Below are 15,978 nucleotides of genomic sequence, written 5' to 3'. Positions count from 1 at the left end.
GTATAATCCATGGCTTTTGCCAGCATTTCAGCCTGACTACAAATAATCAAAACCAGCTACCAGAAAGTCCCATCTACACATCAAGATAAATATCAGCCAGGAGATGACCTTGGTCCACTACCTCCCAGTGATGCATTTATACTAGTGGCATTACCAAGCAGTGATAGCTGTGCTATGGGTGGGACAAACTGTATTCAGAGCTGGTCACATCACTGACTGCTTTAAAACTGGCTTCTCCATAACTTCAGGGTCTACAGGCTGCAAACATTGTTACCTGAGGGAGAAGCATGGCACTGGCACACAAGGGCTAGTGCCAGAACTCACATGCCCAGCTTGTGAGTACAGCAATCAAAGACAAGGGCCTGGATTCATTCTCTCTGGTATACACTAGATTCTGGGCATCTCACATGGGCTGTAGCAACTAAGTTTGGGAGTGAAGGGAGCACAGCTTTCTGAAATGGAGCAAGTGCCGGAAAAGAGCTCAGCAGCTACACACTTCCCAGGGAACCACAGTGCAGGCACATTTTGTTTTGAATGACTTCACGACTTCCTCAGGGATTAAATATTTCCTTGTTTAATAACCTAATCATTTGAGCTAGTTTCATGCTGGACTGTTGGAAAGTTCACCGGCTGGAGTCATCAGCCAGGCCTCGTGTAAATGGCTTCCCCAGCTCTCAGCCAAGTGAGCTGTCCTCATCTTCGGGTCCCCCGGCGGGTGGCTCTTGGCACTACCTTCTTGTGGAGGGCTTTGTTCATGCGTGTTCCTGGGTTTTTACGCTCCGGGGGCTTCCTCCCCACATCTTGTTTGAGCTGGAAATGTACCTGGAGAGAGAACAAAACTAACTGTTACACCGTGTGTGTGCTCTGCTGGCTCAGAGCTCTGCAGGACCTGCCTCTGCCTCTAGCCTTCGAAGAGCTCACTCTTGGGCCAAGATAAGCAGTAAGGGGCCTCAGATAGTGTTACGATAGAATGGGAACTCAGTTCTTAAATCAGCTGGAAACATTCTTTTCCCCCCATGGAAAATGTACTAACAATCGGCTACATTTCTTATGCAGAGAGATGCTCCTGTGGCAATGTGATGTCGTAGGATTGTTTGGAAGATGAGCTGTGAAAGGCAAGAGACTGAGCTATGCTCTTTCTTCATCTTTTCTCACCAGAGAGTAGAGAAATAGCATTGCTGTGAATATTTAATAGACAGGATGGTTTAGCCCTTTTTCAGTTGCATCTCGTTAGCTGAATCCTGCTGAATCAGTCTTTCAGCAACCAGTGCTTCCAGTACATCCCAAGCAAAAAATTCCAGGAAAGAAACCTCCATCCATTACAGCCATGCAAGCAGGTACAGGTGAGAGAGGGAGATAAGGAGCATGCAGGACACAGCGTGAGATAAACATGGACTGGGGAGGCCACACAGAAAGGTGAAACTGGATGGGGCTGTGTGGGCTTCCTAGGGGAGGAATGGGGTGAACAGTGGGTAGGGAAGGTGCTGCAGGGGCAGAAGGAAATGGGGACAAGGGGGCTGCTGTGAGGGGAGATCTGCAAAAATCAGACTATCAGAGGACAAACCAGTCTTCTACAGTAACATGATAAGAGGAAAATCTGTTTAAAAAGGAAAACCAAAGAGCTGGGTGTGTAACCTAGCAAAACAAAGGCTGGGACTGGGCTTGACAGCTCTCTATAAATACATCAGGGAATAAATACCAGGGAAGAAGAGGAACTATTTAAAGCACAACATTGGCATAAGAACAAATAGGGATAAGCTGACCATAAATAAATTTAAGACGAAAATTAGAAGGTTTCTAGTCCTGGGAAAAGGGCAGCCCTGGAAGAACTTCAGAGGCTTGGTAGGGTGGGATGAAGAGATGGAGGGTGGGAGAACCACTGCAGTGTATTTATGGCAGAGCCTGACCAATGTACATGCAGTGAAGCAAAAGATGTGCCAGGATGCTGCAATCATGGGGTTCTTGTTGGCCCTTAGAGAAGGCTGCATCCATGGTGCCACCACACCACAGCAGGGGCAGGAATAACCATCCACTGTTTTAATAACTGATTTCTAGTTGTCCTGTCTGCCCTAAGAAAGGCACTTTAGGTGCTACATGGTGTCAAGAGCACTTCTCCCAGAGGTGCTTGGCTGTTCTTTCTTTGCACCAGGTTCCCACCTGTCTTGGTTGCTCTTGGCAGAAAGAAAGGCAGATTTCAGCCTGTTGCTAACAATCTGGTAATGTGTTTTGTCCCAGGCAGGATGGAGATGACAGCAGAGTACTGAAACCCACAGAGCCAGAGGGATAGCAAAGCCTTGGGGAACAGATGCTATCCCCACATCATCATGTCCTGAAGAACACAGAGGATGGAGAAGAGCTGAAGAGCTCCAGACAGCCAGAGGCTCTCCCCAGGGCCAACAGGCAAAAGGACACAGGAGCTGGCACAGCAGCCCACTGCAGGCTGTGAACCCTCAGTAATGAACTGAGAAGGCATTATTGCCTTCACCCTGTCCCTCTCTGTGAGCTGTGGAGAGCCCTGTGTCGGCCAGACACCCTGTAGCCACTGGAAATGCCCTTCATCCCATCTCCTTTCTCTACTGCTCACTAGACATAATTTGCTACATTTCTTTCTCCGTGGGGTGAAGACATTTTGGGATACCCTTATGACTATGCATTCTGACTCACCAGTGAAGGTGCAGCTGGGCCTACGGTTGTTGTGATCGTCTGGGGCTGGTACCCCTCTGCAGAGGCAGTGACAGTGTAAGTGCCAGGCAGCAGCAGCCGGAAATAATCCCCCATATTACCTGGAACACAAGATGAGAAGAGAAAGCACTCAAGATGCATGAGGAGCAGTGCAAAAGGTAGTCCAGTAGGTCTTGTCAAGTGTACTTCCTTGAGGATGTGCAGCCTTCAAAACCCAGGGAAATTTTTGCCTTACTTCCAAATCTGCTGGCTACTGCAAGGCTGGATTCACATTGTTAGACTGTAAGTGATATCTCATTAATGCCAAGGCGTAGAGGTCAGTCTACGTGCAAAAATAAATGAAAGGGGACAATGCAGCAGCATTGGCCATGCCTATGCACGGAGGCTACAAATCTGAGAGCTAACCAGTCAGATGACAGCAGACCTAAGGACAATCACAGCTTCAGTCTGACATAACATTCTATAATACCTGTCATATACATTTTTGCCTCATTTGGATTATCAGCAGGGTTTTAATTGCTCATCAGCTCAGCTGCTACCCGATTCTCCCTGTATAAGGACCTCCGAGGAGCACTTTGACACACAGTGTACTGGTGTGGTTAGGGACAGGGGACAGTCAACAGTGAGGCAACAGCACATTATGGATTGACAATTTGAGTATATTCCCATCTATGGAATTGGATGGGTTTTGCAAATTTGAGTAATTGTAAGAGGCAGCTTGTGTTATTTTGGCTTAGGTGGGGCTAACTGGTAGGACTGAGACACATGAGTCAGGGGCTTTCAAGGGAAAACAGGGAAGGTGGCTGGCAGGTCAAAGGGAATGATTTCCCCCTCTGTTCAGTCCCAGGGAGGCTGCACTTGGGAACCGTGTCCATTTTTGGTGCCCCCAGGTCAAGAGAGATGTGGGAGAACCAAAGCTCCTGACCCACAGGGAACACTCAGGCCCCACAAGGAGAGCTGGGGGAGCCAGGTGGGCTCAGCCAGGCTGGGAGGAGGTGCAGGGGATCTGCTCACAGCCCACAGCTGCTTGAAGGTGCTGGGGCCAAACTCCTCTGAATAGCACCAGGCAACACACAGAGGGCACCAACCACAGAAGGCAGCTCGGGAGCTTCAGGGTGAACCAGGGAGCACAGCTTCACTGTGCAGGTGGTGCACCCCTGGCACAGGACAGCAGAAAGGCTGTGAAATCTCCATCCTTGGGGATCAGTGAGAATCAGCTGGAGGGAGCAATGTCTGATCAGAGCCAACTCTGGGGAAAATCCTTCTCCAAGCAGGAGGCTGGACAGAAGACCCAGAGGGCTCCTGCAGGCAGCACCCCTGATTCTGTCTTGTTTATAGGTATACCTTCAAACTTAAATCCAGCACAATGTGATTTTGTGATCTCTTGCACTCTCCCATTTCCTATGTAGGCTGGCATAATAAGTGCCAAATATTAGTGTTACTGAGTCATAGACCTATGGACAGGAGTTTTGATGATTTCATAGTCTGACCTCTGAAGAGCTGGAATATTGGCTATTTTCTGTAGCCAGTTGTAATGTCTGGTCCAGTTGGAGAAGGGTGTTTATGAAAAGGAGGTTAAAATAGGCCAGCAAAGGAGAAACCACTACAACTTGGATAAGCTCAAGTGGCACTTCATTCTCGTCTAAATTTGTCTGGCTTGAACTTTCAGTGTTTCATCTTGTTCTGCTATCGTGTCCTTTGCTATCAGCTATTTAGTCCTGTGTAGATAAATAATTGAGTAGATTATTCCTTCAGTCTTTGGTTATATACAAATGCATTTTCTCCTCTCTCTCAGATAAAATAGGATCTTACTTTCTGAAGTCCTTTACAATAAGGTTTACATTTTTAGTTTGCACCTCTTTCTTTCCCATTTTCCTAAGCCCCTTCTGGTTCAGAATGCACAGACACATTTCTCATAGCTAGTGTTTTTGGGGAGCAAACCATGCTGACCCCACATAGAGCCTCGCCTGCTAACATCCTCCCACGTACCCAGGTAGCCTCCAAGAAGCTGTATCCAAAAGGAAGAGCATGCAAGGGGACTGACAACCCACCAGAGGTGATATCATGGCTGATTCCCTGAACAGAAATCACTGCTCCTGCAATGCCATTGTTGTTCTCGTCTGACACCATCCCTTTGATGCCCTGGTGAACCTGCAGGGAGGGAGACAGACTGCTGGGTCAAGGACCCCCCTTTGTTCAAGAGGGTCCTTTGGTAGAGGTACATGGAAGGAAGGCATAGCCCTGGAGACAACCCTACCTTTCCCCATACCCTTGGCTCTCCTGGTTCTCCCCAGCAGAGCCAGTCTATGACACAACAGCCTCCACAAAGGCCACCGATAAGAGCACCCAGTGAGCTCCATGGCCACCTCCCTTCCACCCCTGGTGCCTACTGGTCTCCTACCATCAGAGCCCATGGAGGCCTGCAGGACAAATGTGCAGGTCTCTGGTGTGCCCCCTTACCTCTTCAATGAAAGCAACAAGAGCCTCTCGGTTGGCCATCCACTGCCGCTCCAGATCTTCTTCAGGGGGGAATTTATTGCAGCTCAACTCCAGGGTGATTTCAAAGCAGTTGGTGTAGAGGTAATTGAAGTCCTGCATGCCTGGAAAAAAAAAGCCTGTGTGCCAGGGGAATGCAAGGCCACTTTCCCTCTCCACTCCCATGCCCCTGTCTGTCTTCAGCCAGAGCTGTTAATTGTTCAGCTCTTCCTCTTCACTCCGCAGGTGCAGCCTCCTTCCTCCATGACAGCATGACTAAAGCCTTCTGCTTTCTTCATTGTGCAGTACACAGCAGGTCTCTGCAGCCCTCAGCTATTTCTGTGGCTCTTTACCAAGCCACCTCCCATCTTCCCAAGCCATTTCCCTGTCTGAGATGCAGACACCAGAATGGTGTCTAGTGAATGGGCACAGTGCTATCATCACAGCCCCTCCCCTACCCATCCTTAGGTTCCTGGGGTTTCTCATCTACCCCTTCACCACTTCTCAGCTCAACACCTTGCTGTGGATGGTGCTAGGCTGCTCAGCCCTTACCTTTGCTGAGTGAGTACCAGGATGCCCCATTCGTGATGCCGTCGGCAAAGTAGTCCCCACAGTTCCAGCCACGGTGCATCCAGCCATGGGCATATGAGTAGGTCTTGGCCAGCTAGAGAGAGAGCAGCTGTGGTCACCTCTCCAGCCCCATGCAGTTGGGGATCCTGCCTGGCTCTGGGTAAAACATCCTTCTTCCTGCACAGGCTTTGCTGGGGAGCATTGGAGGGAAGTCAGATAGGAGACAGCTCCTGCATTTTACTGCTGTGAAACACAACAGGAGGTGGCCAGGACCTCTATAAAATGTAGGCAGATGAAGGTGGAGGAGGAAGAACAGAAATCTGGAGAGCTGGAGGCTTGTTGATGGCTCAGACAGCTTCTGCCCTACTCCCTAAAAGACAAGCGGGAGCGGAGGGCACTGGGCCCACGCAAGGGCACTCAGCTGGCCCCCACACAGCAAATGGCACTATCAGAGGGAGAAGGTATGTGAAGAAAATGAACCAGTATTAGTTCTGATGCAAATACCATATATATCAGGGGAATTTGGATTAGGAAATAGTTTGGGCAACTTCTGGTTCTAGGAACTGCTTGTTTATTGCCCTTATTAAGATTGCTACTTATTTTTAGACATGAAGGCAGGGCTAAAATTGGGCCACTGCATCTAAAGCCTGTCCTCTGTGTAAGATACAGTTTAAAAGAGACTGGTGTTCGCATTTTCTAATGCAAACCCTATATCCTCGTATAGTTCAGATGCTGGAGTAATCTCGTTCTGTCAGCAGGACAGCAGTTATTTCACTACATTTCTGACTTATGAAGCTATGTGGGTATCATTAGCCTAGGCCCCAGACTGCAGCCTCTTCACATCTGGGTCCGAGCACAGCCCTGATCCCAGCAGGTCCTGGCAAGCCCCGGTACAGCCTGAGCCTCCAGAGAAGGCTGAACTCCAGCTCAGTCTTATTTTTCTCATTAACTGTTCTAATGCAGACTTGCTTTTTCTTGTGCCGGTATTTCCTAATGGAAGCAGTGACGGAAGGCACTGTTTTCTGGGACATTTAACAATGGATAAAAACCACAGGCTTCAGCTAGTGCTAGCAAGATCAGCAACACAGACCCAGACAGTCCCTGATGTCTGCCTTTGCTCCTGGTGCTTTTCTTTTTTCTACTTATTCTTTACCATATGCAAACCCCTGCTGATGGGCACTCACCTCCCTTGTGCTACTCTCAGCAGACCCCCAGCCAGACCCTGCCACTGCTCTAGGAAAAAACCCTAAATATATGTGTGCTATGATGGTGCAGCAAAGCTGCAGCTTCAGCTCTGGCAGAGTGGGGTGGCACTGGTGGTACTGGAGTTATGGGTAAACCAAGCATGACACAAAGAAAAGGGCTCCCGAGGGTTAAGACTGACTTGTCCGTGTGGTGGGACCTGGCTCATGAGCTGGTGGCTGGCAGAAATGCTGTAGTCTGCAAATGATTATTTCCAACACGTTTCTTGGCTTAGCTCCTGCATGAGGCAGTGACCAGAGACTCCCAGCCAGCTCTCGCGTGCTGCACCCTGGCAGGGCTGCAGGAATGCTCACACACACCAGGGCCATGCTCACCTTCTGAAACAACTTGTCATCAGGGGTGGGAGTGTTGACCGTGCGCCGGTGGCTCCTGAACCGCTGGTCCTGAGACTTGTCATAGGGGTAATTTGCCACCACTGCTCCACCGTGCAGATTGGCCGACAGCACAAAGTTGTAGCTGCTGATCCACTGGATCACAGCCAGCGTCTCTGGCTCCACCTGTGAGGAGAAGGGGGATGGGAACAGGGAGAAGAGCTCAGCCACCTCTGGGCTAGCTGCTGCTCCATGCAATGTGTCTCCTTCAGCCCTTGCAGTTTCCTGTATTCTCTGATATACAGAGCAGGTTCCTCCTGTGAATACCTTGTTACACCTCTCAGCACAGCATCAAAACCTGAGGCACAGGCATTAGCCAGCATGTGCCACTTCTGCTGCCCTCTGCATTTCAGCCTTCTCCCCAAGCTGGCCATGATGCCAGCCTCTCTTGGCAGAGGTGTGAGCTGGGATAGGGGACAGAAAGCATGGAGGAGACAAGCACTGTGCAAGCCAAAGGACAGTGTATTTGCTTGCATGCTGAGCCCCTCTAAGAGGATGCTGTGACCCTCACAACATCTCAGACCAGTACCTGGCTTTTCCAGTTGTCGGGCAGCGGAATGTGGTGATTTGGCCCACTGATTTCCCCACTGTAGTACATGAATGTGTTGAGGTCAGGGAAGTTGCGATTCAAGTCCACTCCGTTGGCGTTGTTCCTCCCTGTCAAGTATCCATTGCTGTCTGGGCCCTGTGGAGCAGAGGTGCATCACGGGTGTGAGTACAGGGTGGGTGTTATGGCAGTGGGGACCGGCCATCATAATGATGCACCAGTGCCTTTGAGTCATAACTTGCATGTTATTGCTGGCAGGAGAATAAATAGTATTGGTACTGACAGGGAAAGTCAGTAACAGTATCTTAATTTTCCAGGGTGACAGAGCAAGGCACAAGCCAAATAATTTCAACTTGCCTCAACTGAAGGAGCCATGAATAAAATACCTCCATGAGGTCTAGCAGTGCAAAAGCATGGACAAGCCTTCAGAGGGAGGACTAGAGGGCTTCTCCCCTGTCCCATCCATCATGTCTTTGCCTGCTCATGACAGTGGCATTCAGCTGCCACTTCGCCAGCCTGGGGCAGGGAATTCACAGTGACCCTCCCATAACAAAGAACTCCTTGGGAGAGTAAGTCAGGTGTAGGAAGCCTCCTTCATCACCTGCCAGGGCTACCTGTGGCAGGACACAGAGTCCTTGCCATGGGCAGTGAGAAGCAGCGACCCTGACTGGGTGGGACATACTTGGCAGGGCATGGAGAGCAAGGATGCCCTCTCCTTGTAGCCACAGTGAAGGAAGGGGATCCCACAGGGATTCGAAGGGCTTTCTGCCCCTACCCGGCTGGAGGACGTGATCGCTGCCTGGTACCTGCTTGGCAGCCACTTCGTACCCGTCAGGGTTCATGGAGGGCATGATGTGGATGCGTGTGTCGTGGATGAGGCGGGTGATCCGTTCGTTGCCCCGGCGGTACTCCTCGCACAGGAACTCTGAGAGCTGCAGCAGCAGCTCACGGCCCAGCACCTCATTCCCATGCATGTTCCCAACATACTTGAACTCCGGCTCCACTGGAGAAAGCAAGAGAGTGACACCATCAGCCAGGACTGGGGTGGGGGGGGGAGTCAATTCCTACTGCAAGGAGCACATGCAAGCCCAAGGAACCCCCAGTAAATGTTGTGAAATGGCCCTTTCCCTTGGAAAATGCAAACCGCAGTGAGGGAGAGTGGCACAGTGCCCACATGGGCTCCCCTCCATCTTGCCACAGCCCAGGCTTTTCTGTTTGCCTTTGGAGAGCACAAGAGGATGTACTTGCAGCTGGTCTGGTCAGAGGCTGGGAAGAGGCAGCACATAGGGACCAGGGAGCACAGGCAGTATTGCTGCTGCTCTGGGCTGCCAGGGCCTCCCAGCTCTGCAGTGGGTGGCAGGGAAGAGGACATTTCTTCCACCTCTGCCCTTCACAGTTTGCTCTCAGTGCCCCTCACCTACATGGCACATTCCTAGCTCTGTGTGCTTTAAGGAGCTTTTCATTACCCTGCAGGATAAAATCAATCTCTGGCTCAGGGTAAGCCATGCTCTTCCACTAGAACTTGCCTCTGTCTGTGGACGCCAGCTCTGACTCCTGTGCTAGTGGGAGGCAGCAGTGGTTTCCTCTCCCCATCCCCTCTACCTACCTCGAAGGAAAAGGCTTAGGGGCTTCCTCACCCTGAAGGGACAGGAACAAGAGCCTGAAGAAACCCTCAGCAGCTGGGTTGAATCAAACTGTCCCTCAGGCAGCTCCAGTATGACCGGAGAGGTCTCTTGTCACTGTCTTTTCTAAAATGAGGTCTCAAAATACAGACTTGGAGACCACAGGCAGGCAGTGTCCGGAGCAGGACTCGCTGCTCTGCTGAAAGAGAGGCAGCACACATGAGGGATGGGTTATGCTTTCCCGAGGGGTCTTTTAAAGCAGTTACTTGTAGGAAAAGAAAATGTGCCATTGCAGGCTGGAATCACCACTGGTAGGATGAAAGAGACATGGGGAATTCAGTTAGAAAGGGAGCCTGATTTTCACATGAAAGGGTCAGGGAAAATAGGATGTTGTTATAAATGTTGGCTTGACAGAGCTTGAGACTCCCATTGTACTGTGAGATTTCTGGCCACCAGCAGTGATCAGACACAGAGACAGTGTGCAGCCTTGCTGCCACATAGAGTGTCTGTCAGGATCCATGGGGCAAAAGGCACCACAGCCCCATGTTGGGTATTTGTTGCTTTCAAAATGCACCTTTGCTGTGAGGGGAGGACACACTGTATCCAGACATGTTGAAGATAGATCTAAAACAAATTAGAATTTTGGCAAGAAATTTTGCTTTTCCATATCTTTTGATCTTCCTGCTTCAGCGCAGGACACCACAGGTGGGCAGCATGTTTTGACCTGGTTAGATTTCAGGGACATGAAACTGATTTAATTAGATAATCCAATTATAAAAGCTATAAAAATGTCCTGGGGATATGTGCAGTTTTTATTTAAAAAAATAAGTTCTCAGCAGGGATTCTCCTTCTCTGCTTTGTTCGAGTCTGCAGCAGGACTTGTCAGCCTTTTCCAGTATGCAGACCCCTAAACATTATCCATGTGGACACACCAGCCCTAATTACTACACATAAGCCCACTGACTCTAGCTGGCTTTTTGGACTTACTTTCTGTGGCCTTCAAGGGAACCCACAGTTTCCTAAAGTCTTCGTGCTACAAGCTGAAAGTGCCAGTCTGGGAGTGGCCCAGGCTCTGAGGAAGGCCACAGGTCCATGCTGCCCACCTGGGGCAGGGGAGACCTCGATCACCTCCTGCTGCACTTCCAGCTGCTCTGCTGTGGTTCTGCAAGTCTAAAATCCACTATTGCACTGCCAGTGCCCTTTGCTCACTCCTTGCTTTGAATCAGCCCCTGATGCACTGTAGAGGTGCCCAAGGTGTCCTCAGCACCTTGCAGGTTTCCCTCTATGGAACAGGGCTGGTGCAGAGGTGGTCAGGGTGTGAAGCCTCCCATCCCACCTCCTGGCATCCCTGAAGGTGATACTCTGGGCTGCCGTGAGGGGAGCAGGGTGCCCCCGGTGCAGTGTGTCTTTGGGCAAGCTGCTGCTAAGCATGGGGTGCTGGGGAGATTGGGGGGCTGCTCCACTGTGTGTGGCGTAGATATGGGTCCTGCTCACCCTTGCAGTGATGCTGGCAGTTTTCCATGTGACATGGCTGCCTGGACTTGTCAGCCCCTGCTTTTAACCACACCAGCCAGGATCTGAAAAAGCAAAGGATCCTGCAAAAAGTAGGCAGAGCCCTGTCTGCATCTGAGGCCCAGGGGCACAAGGTGGGGAAGCACAGGAGTCTTATGTGCACAGCCCCATCCCAGAGAGTCGGCTGGTCCCCTCAGGTCCCCCAGAGGCACCTGGCTGCCAGCAAGGTCTGGCTCAGCCGTGTCTCCATGCTGCACAGGCAGCAGCCCAAGGGGCTACTGCTGCCAAGGCTCTGCAGGGCCACGTGGCAGCAGGCAGAGATCCCCGAGAGTGGCCTGTCACAGGGGCTGCACAGCCTGCAGGGCTGGTGCGGCTGCATGAGACCAGCACCCACTCTGCTGTAGTCCCTCAATCGATGTCCCCTGCTTCGGGGTCTGGAGGAGAAAAGGCTGCACTCTTCCCTCCTGCCACTGTCCAGCAGTGAAGGGTGAAAGGTGGGTGCTGCCTCTCCCTGCCTGCACAACCCTGTTTTGGGAGGGAGAGGATGGCAGGGCATGTGGGGTGCTGGGATGGACTTGCCTGGGTTCTCATGTTAACTTGCACTGAAAAACCAGAGCTCCGTCCAAAGTACGCGCCTGCGCCACACTGCAGCTCACGGAAGCATGGTGCATGCATGTGGGCTTTTCATGGGTGTCCTTGGACTGGCTGGGGGTCCCTGCTGAAGCTGGCACCGCCTGACATTGCCTGGAGTATGGGCTCGAAAACGAGATACCCCTGACAGTGCCACATGGCAGGGAGCATGGTGATGAAGCCTGGCCTCTCCAAACCACCATCCCCAACCCCCCATACTTACGAGGCTCGTGGATGCCTGGGTAGTCACTGAACTCCAGCACGTAGAGGTGTCGGCCCTCGACGCTGCGGCCGATGCTGTAGATGCGGGTGATGTAGGGGCACTGGCTCTGCACGTGGAACAGGGCCTGCACCATCTCCTCATAGCGATGGTGGAGGAAGCTGAGGGTGGCCGCCCCCTCGAGCAGGAGCAGCGCTCCCACGAGGGACCGCAGCCACCGAGCCATCCTCCCGTGGCGCTGCGCGCCCGCACCAGCTCCGGGCCCCCGGCTCCTTCCCAGCCGGCAGCTTAAAGTGCAAACTCCAACCAGCTCTTTCCAGTTCCCGAGTGCCAGCCCCCTGCACCTGCGGGCGGGGGGCGGCGGGAGCGGGGCTCGCCGGGGCCCCGCGGCACAGGAATGCTCCCCCCGCCCGCCCGCCGCCGAGCCCGCTCTCCGCCGTCGGAGGAGTTTCCCGCCCGGCTCCAGCTCACTTATTAACCGGACAGTAAACAGGCCCCGCAGCCGCTGGCTGTCACTGCAGAAGAAGCGCAGGGCTGGAAACTGGCTGCGGAGGGCGCTGGGGCTGCCAAGAGCCGGGCAAGCGGCGGGGCGGGGGAGAGGGGAGGGTGGGCGGCGGGTGGGGGATGCCCGTCTCCGAGCCCTTCCGTGGGACCCGACCCGAGCGGGGTGACGGTGGCGGCGGGGCGGCCCCGGTGACCGCACGGCTCCGCAGCCCTGCCCGGCGCTGGCAGGTCCCGCCGCTCCTCCCCGGGTCCCGGACGCCAGCTCCGAGCCGCGCCTGCTCATCTGCCCCATCTCCTGGGGAAGCAGAGGGAGGCATCGCCGCCGGCTCCTCGGCCCAGGCAGTGCCGCTTCTCTGGGGTAAGGGGAGGCAGGGACAGCATCGCCCTCCCCACAGCTGCCTACCCGAGCAGCCGAGCCAGTACGTTGCAGGGGGAGGATAGGGCAACGTAGGGTTTTGAGGCAGAAATTGTCTGCTGCGCAGGTTCCAGAACGGAGAGCTCTGCTCGGAGGTCTGGTCTCACCCTGCTGTGTGCTGGGATACTGAGCTCCAACAGGCACTGGACAGCTATAGCAGAAGAGAGCTCAACAGCCTAAGGGCAGATGAAAATGCTCTACTGTCTCTGTTAAGAAATTGCAGGCTGTTTCTGGATGTGGGGGAAGCTTGTTCCTCTCCATCGCTCTGTACACCCTTTCCCCCGTGAGCAGAGTCACCTCGAGGTCCCTGTGCTCCTCTCAGGGGCAGCCTTGCTCTGCAGTCTTACCCCTTGGGGCTACAACTCCAGCAGCTTAGTGACTCTGGAAAACATCTGTATTAGGACATCCCTGACACAGAACCCAAACATGAGCACAAGCAGCCAAAAGTTTACCGCCATGGCTGGACATGCAAGGAGAGAGACTCCCTTTGCTAACATGAGTGTGTCATGCTGCTCTGCCCAGATCAAATTAGAAAAATGCTCCTCCTGCCATCAGCAATGGGATTCTCAGGTTACTCAGTGCCATGCTAAACATCTGCCTTCCCTGCAACCCTGAGATGGATCCACACTGCATTGCTCTAATGACAAGGATTGCTGTAGCTGCCTCTTCCCCCAACACAGCATTCTCTACCAGTGCTGCCCAGCACTGCTGCTTTCCTACCTGTCCTCCACATCTGCTTGGGCCACCAACCATGTTTCAGCCTCAATTTCCCAGGAAGAGCAGCAGCAAAACCAGGGAGCCCTGTTCCTAGGATCTAACACAAACAGTGCAGGCTGGTGGGCAAAGCACATGGCTTGCCTACTCCTGCCTTGACTTACTCAGACTTTCCTACTTCCAACTTCATTCTGTAACAGTCCACCATAATGGTCCTCTCTCTCCTTGTCCCTGTGCCTGCTTGGTCTTCTGCCTCAACTGCACAGTACCCTCCTCTCAATTATTCTTTCCAAAAAAAGAGAAAAAAGTCCTGGTTATGAACAAATGTCTCCTGAAGATATGAGAGAAAAAAAAATACTATACGTAAAGACAGCAGTGGCCCTATTAATACCTTCTCCCAGTTAATCATCCCACCACATCCCCACTTGTCAGTCAGTCTCACACCTTCAGGAGCAGGAATGGCATTGCACCATCTTTAATCAGGTGACAAGAAGCAGTGCTGAGGTGCCAGCTTCTCCTAGCACTTGTAGGAAATCAAGGAAAGGTAGCTGAGGCTTTGGTGGGGCATGGTGAGCATGGGTATGGTAGGACAGCGTTTATCTCTACAGCAAGCTGTATCTGGTGGTATTCTCTGGAGCTGGCAGCTCATGCAGCACTGGGAAATGCCCTTGCCTCTTTCACATCACTGCTCTCAGGGTTGCTGTGTTCCTGTTGAGCTGCTCTCTCCTCAGCTTTCAGTGACCAAGGCAGTGCAAAAGAGGTGGGCAGGGTTCCAGTGCTAGCCAATGATACTTGGCGGCCAGCGAGTGCTAGGCAGGGCTATAGTAAAACAGCACAAACACCCATGTTTGGTCTGTTTTCCCCCTCCCCATACCCTTCTCAGTCTGTTTTGAGTATCCCGGTACAGCAGTGGCAGAGCTGGAGCTGCAGTGCTGCCAAGGAACACATGAGAATGGCTCTCACTTTCCTATGGAGACAAGTAAAATTGATGTGAGAAACAACAGAAAAAAGAAATGCCAGACCATTAGATCCTAAAAAGGAGCCATGAGCAAAATCTGGGGTGGGTGTAGAACGAATCTCACGCACTACTAGGCCTGGAGAATTAGTCAGTGTTATCTGTAGTGTAGGGATGGAGGCAGCCTGTTATCTGGCAGCAGGTTTAAATCAAACAGAAGGAAATAGTTTTGCACACACTGAAATTACCTCATCAAAGCTGAAAGTTATATGAGTGCAAAAGAGCATAGGATGAATTTGTAGAGAATGGGGCAGCTGCAGCTATTAGTTATGCAGATCCAGAAGCAATTGCTTGCTTATAAATTTCCTATGCCCCTGATGGCTAGAAGGATCATGTCCCTTCTCTAACTCTCCATCTGAATCCTCACCCACCGCTCAGCTGGAGACTGATGCCAGTGCACTGCATGTCTGATCTGACCTAACACAATTCTTACTATATTCTAGGAAAACAACATGGTAATGAAGTTTTAAGCCAATAGTAAGTTTGGACATGTTAAAAAACACTGATGAAAGCAGAAACAAATGATATAAGACATTAGCTCTTAGAAACAGTGCAAGAAATAAACAAAGACTTAATTTGGAAAATGCAGCTAATACATCTGGGATGGATCATCTGCTTCCCACTCCCAGATGTTCAAAGATGGAGAGACCTTGAGGCGGTGGGAGAAAGAGGGCAAGCAGGAATGTGCTGTGCCACAGTGGCATGAGTGAAAGGAATGCGAATGCGATCCCCATCCCATCCTTCGTTGCGCAGCTGAGGGTTGCAGGCAGCAAGGAGCCGATACATCCAGAGCTGGTGCATTTGCTTTAATTCTGGCTCTACTGTTACAAGAGGAAGATTGGAAACTTTGAGGAAAGTTGAAGCTAGGAGCCATAAGAGCTACGAGCAAACTGGGGGGAGTGTGTTCTGAAAGAAAAATGAACCATGACAAGCATATTTGTCTTGGCAGAGATACAGCTCTAGCTGTATGCAGAGGCAGGCAGGCAGGCACGTGGCCCTGTGAACCAGGGGCACAGCCCCCCCATCTTTCACTTGTTTTGGGGGGTTTTAGTGCCAGTGTGATTCTGGTGGTGCTGCCTGAGGGAGAGAGAAGGGAAATGAGGACAAAGGACTGTAGCCATTGAGTGTGTGACAGGGGGTGACAGGCTATTTTGGGGAGGTCAGAGAAAAAATGGGGTTTGGGCACTAGCAGCCTTCTGGAGAGCAAGTCCACCTGTGTGAGGTGCCCAGAGTTTGGGGTGGACCAGAGTGCCTTTCTCTGCCAGGAGAGGATGCTGCCTATCCATCAGGAACTTCAGATCCAACCCAGGAGAACAGCAAGGAACTGGCAAGAGAGGAAATCCCATCTCAGGACTTTTCCATGTTTAGTGCCAGAGGCTCCATTCCCAATACTGGAGAGTTCCCATTTTCTGGAAAACAGCACAAAACTTTTCTGGCA

At 51.9% G+C, this 15,978-nt stretch overlaps 1 protein-coding gene across 2 annotated transcripts; it reads right to left on the bottom strand.

Annotated features, from left to right (window-relative positions):
- Positions 1–558: 558 nt before the first annotated feature.
- CPN1 (carboxypeptidase N subunit 1) lies at positions 559–12,441 on the bottom strand. Of its 2 annotated transcripts, XM_005144067.3 has the most exons (9): positions 11,896–12,440; positions 8,715–8,911; positions 7,891–8,046; positions 7,305–7,487; positions 5,710–5,821; positions 5,143–5,282; positions 4,734–4,833; positions 2,665–2,783; positions 559–822 (listed from the first exon to the last, which is right to left on the bottom strand). In XM_005144067.3, exons 1-9 carry the CDS (start codon positions 12,116–12,118, stop codon positions 694–696), a joined length of 1,359 nt encoding a protein of 452 aa, XP_005144124.2. In that variant the 5' UTR covers positions 12,119–12,440; the 3' UTR covers positions 559–693. The 2 variants fall into 2 exon arrangements, with proteins under 2 accessions (XP_005144124.2, XP_030900557.2); XM_031044697.2 differs by lacking the exon at positions 4,734–4,833 and having other exon boundaries at positions 688–822; positions 11,896–12,441.
- Between the last annotated feature and the right edge of the window lie 3,537 nt (positions 12,442–15,978).

The sequence above is a fragment of the Melopsittacus undulatus genome, chromosome 4 (assembly GCF_012275295.1).
Source record: "Melopsittacus undulatus isolate bMelUnd1 chromosome 4, bMelUnd1.mat.Z, whole genome shotgun sequence".
In the NCBI taxonomy this organism is placed as follows: Eukaryota; Metazoa; Chordata; class Aves; order Psittaciformes; family Psittaculidae; genus Melopsittacus; species Melopsittacus undulatus.
Note: the sequence above shows the minus strand (reverse complement) of the source record. Positions and strands in the feature narration are given on the sequence as shown.

Coding starts and splice junctions, on each gene's coding strand:
- CPN1 (XM_005144067.3), bottom strand. CDS start 12,118: ATGGCTCGGTGGCTGCGGTCCCTCGTGGGAGCGCTGCTCCTGCTCGAG. Junction 8,912..11,895: donor CCCAGGCATCCACGAGCCTC/GTAAGTATGGGG, acceptor TGCTTTCTCCAG/TGGAGCCGGAGTTCAAGTAT. Junction 4,834..5,142: donor TTGTTGCTTTCATTGAAGAG/GTAAGGGGGCAC, acceptor CCCTCCCTGCAG/GTTCACCAGGGCATCAAAGG.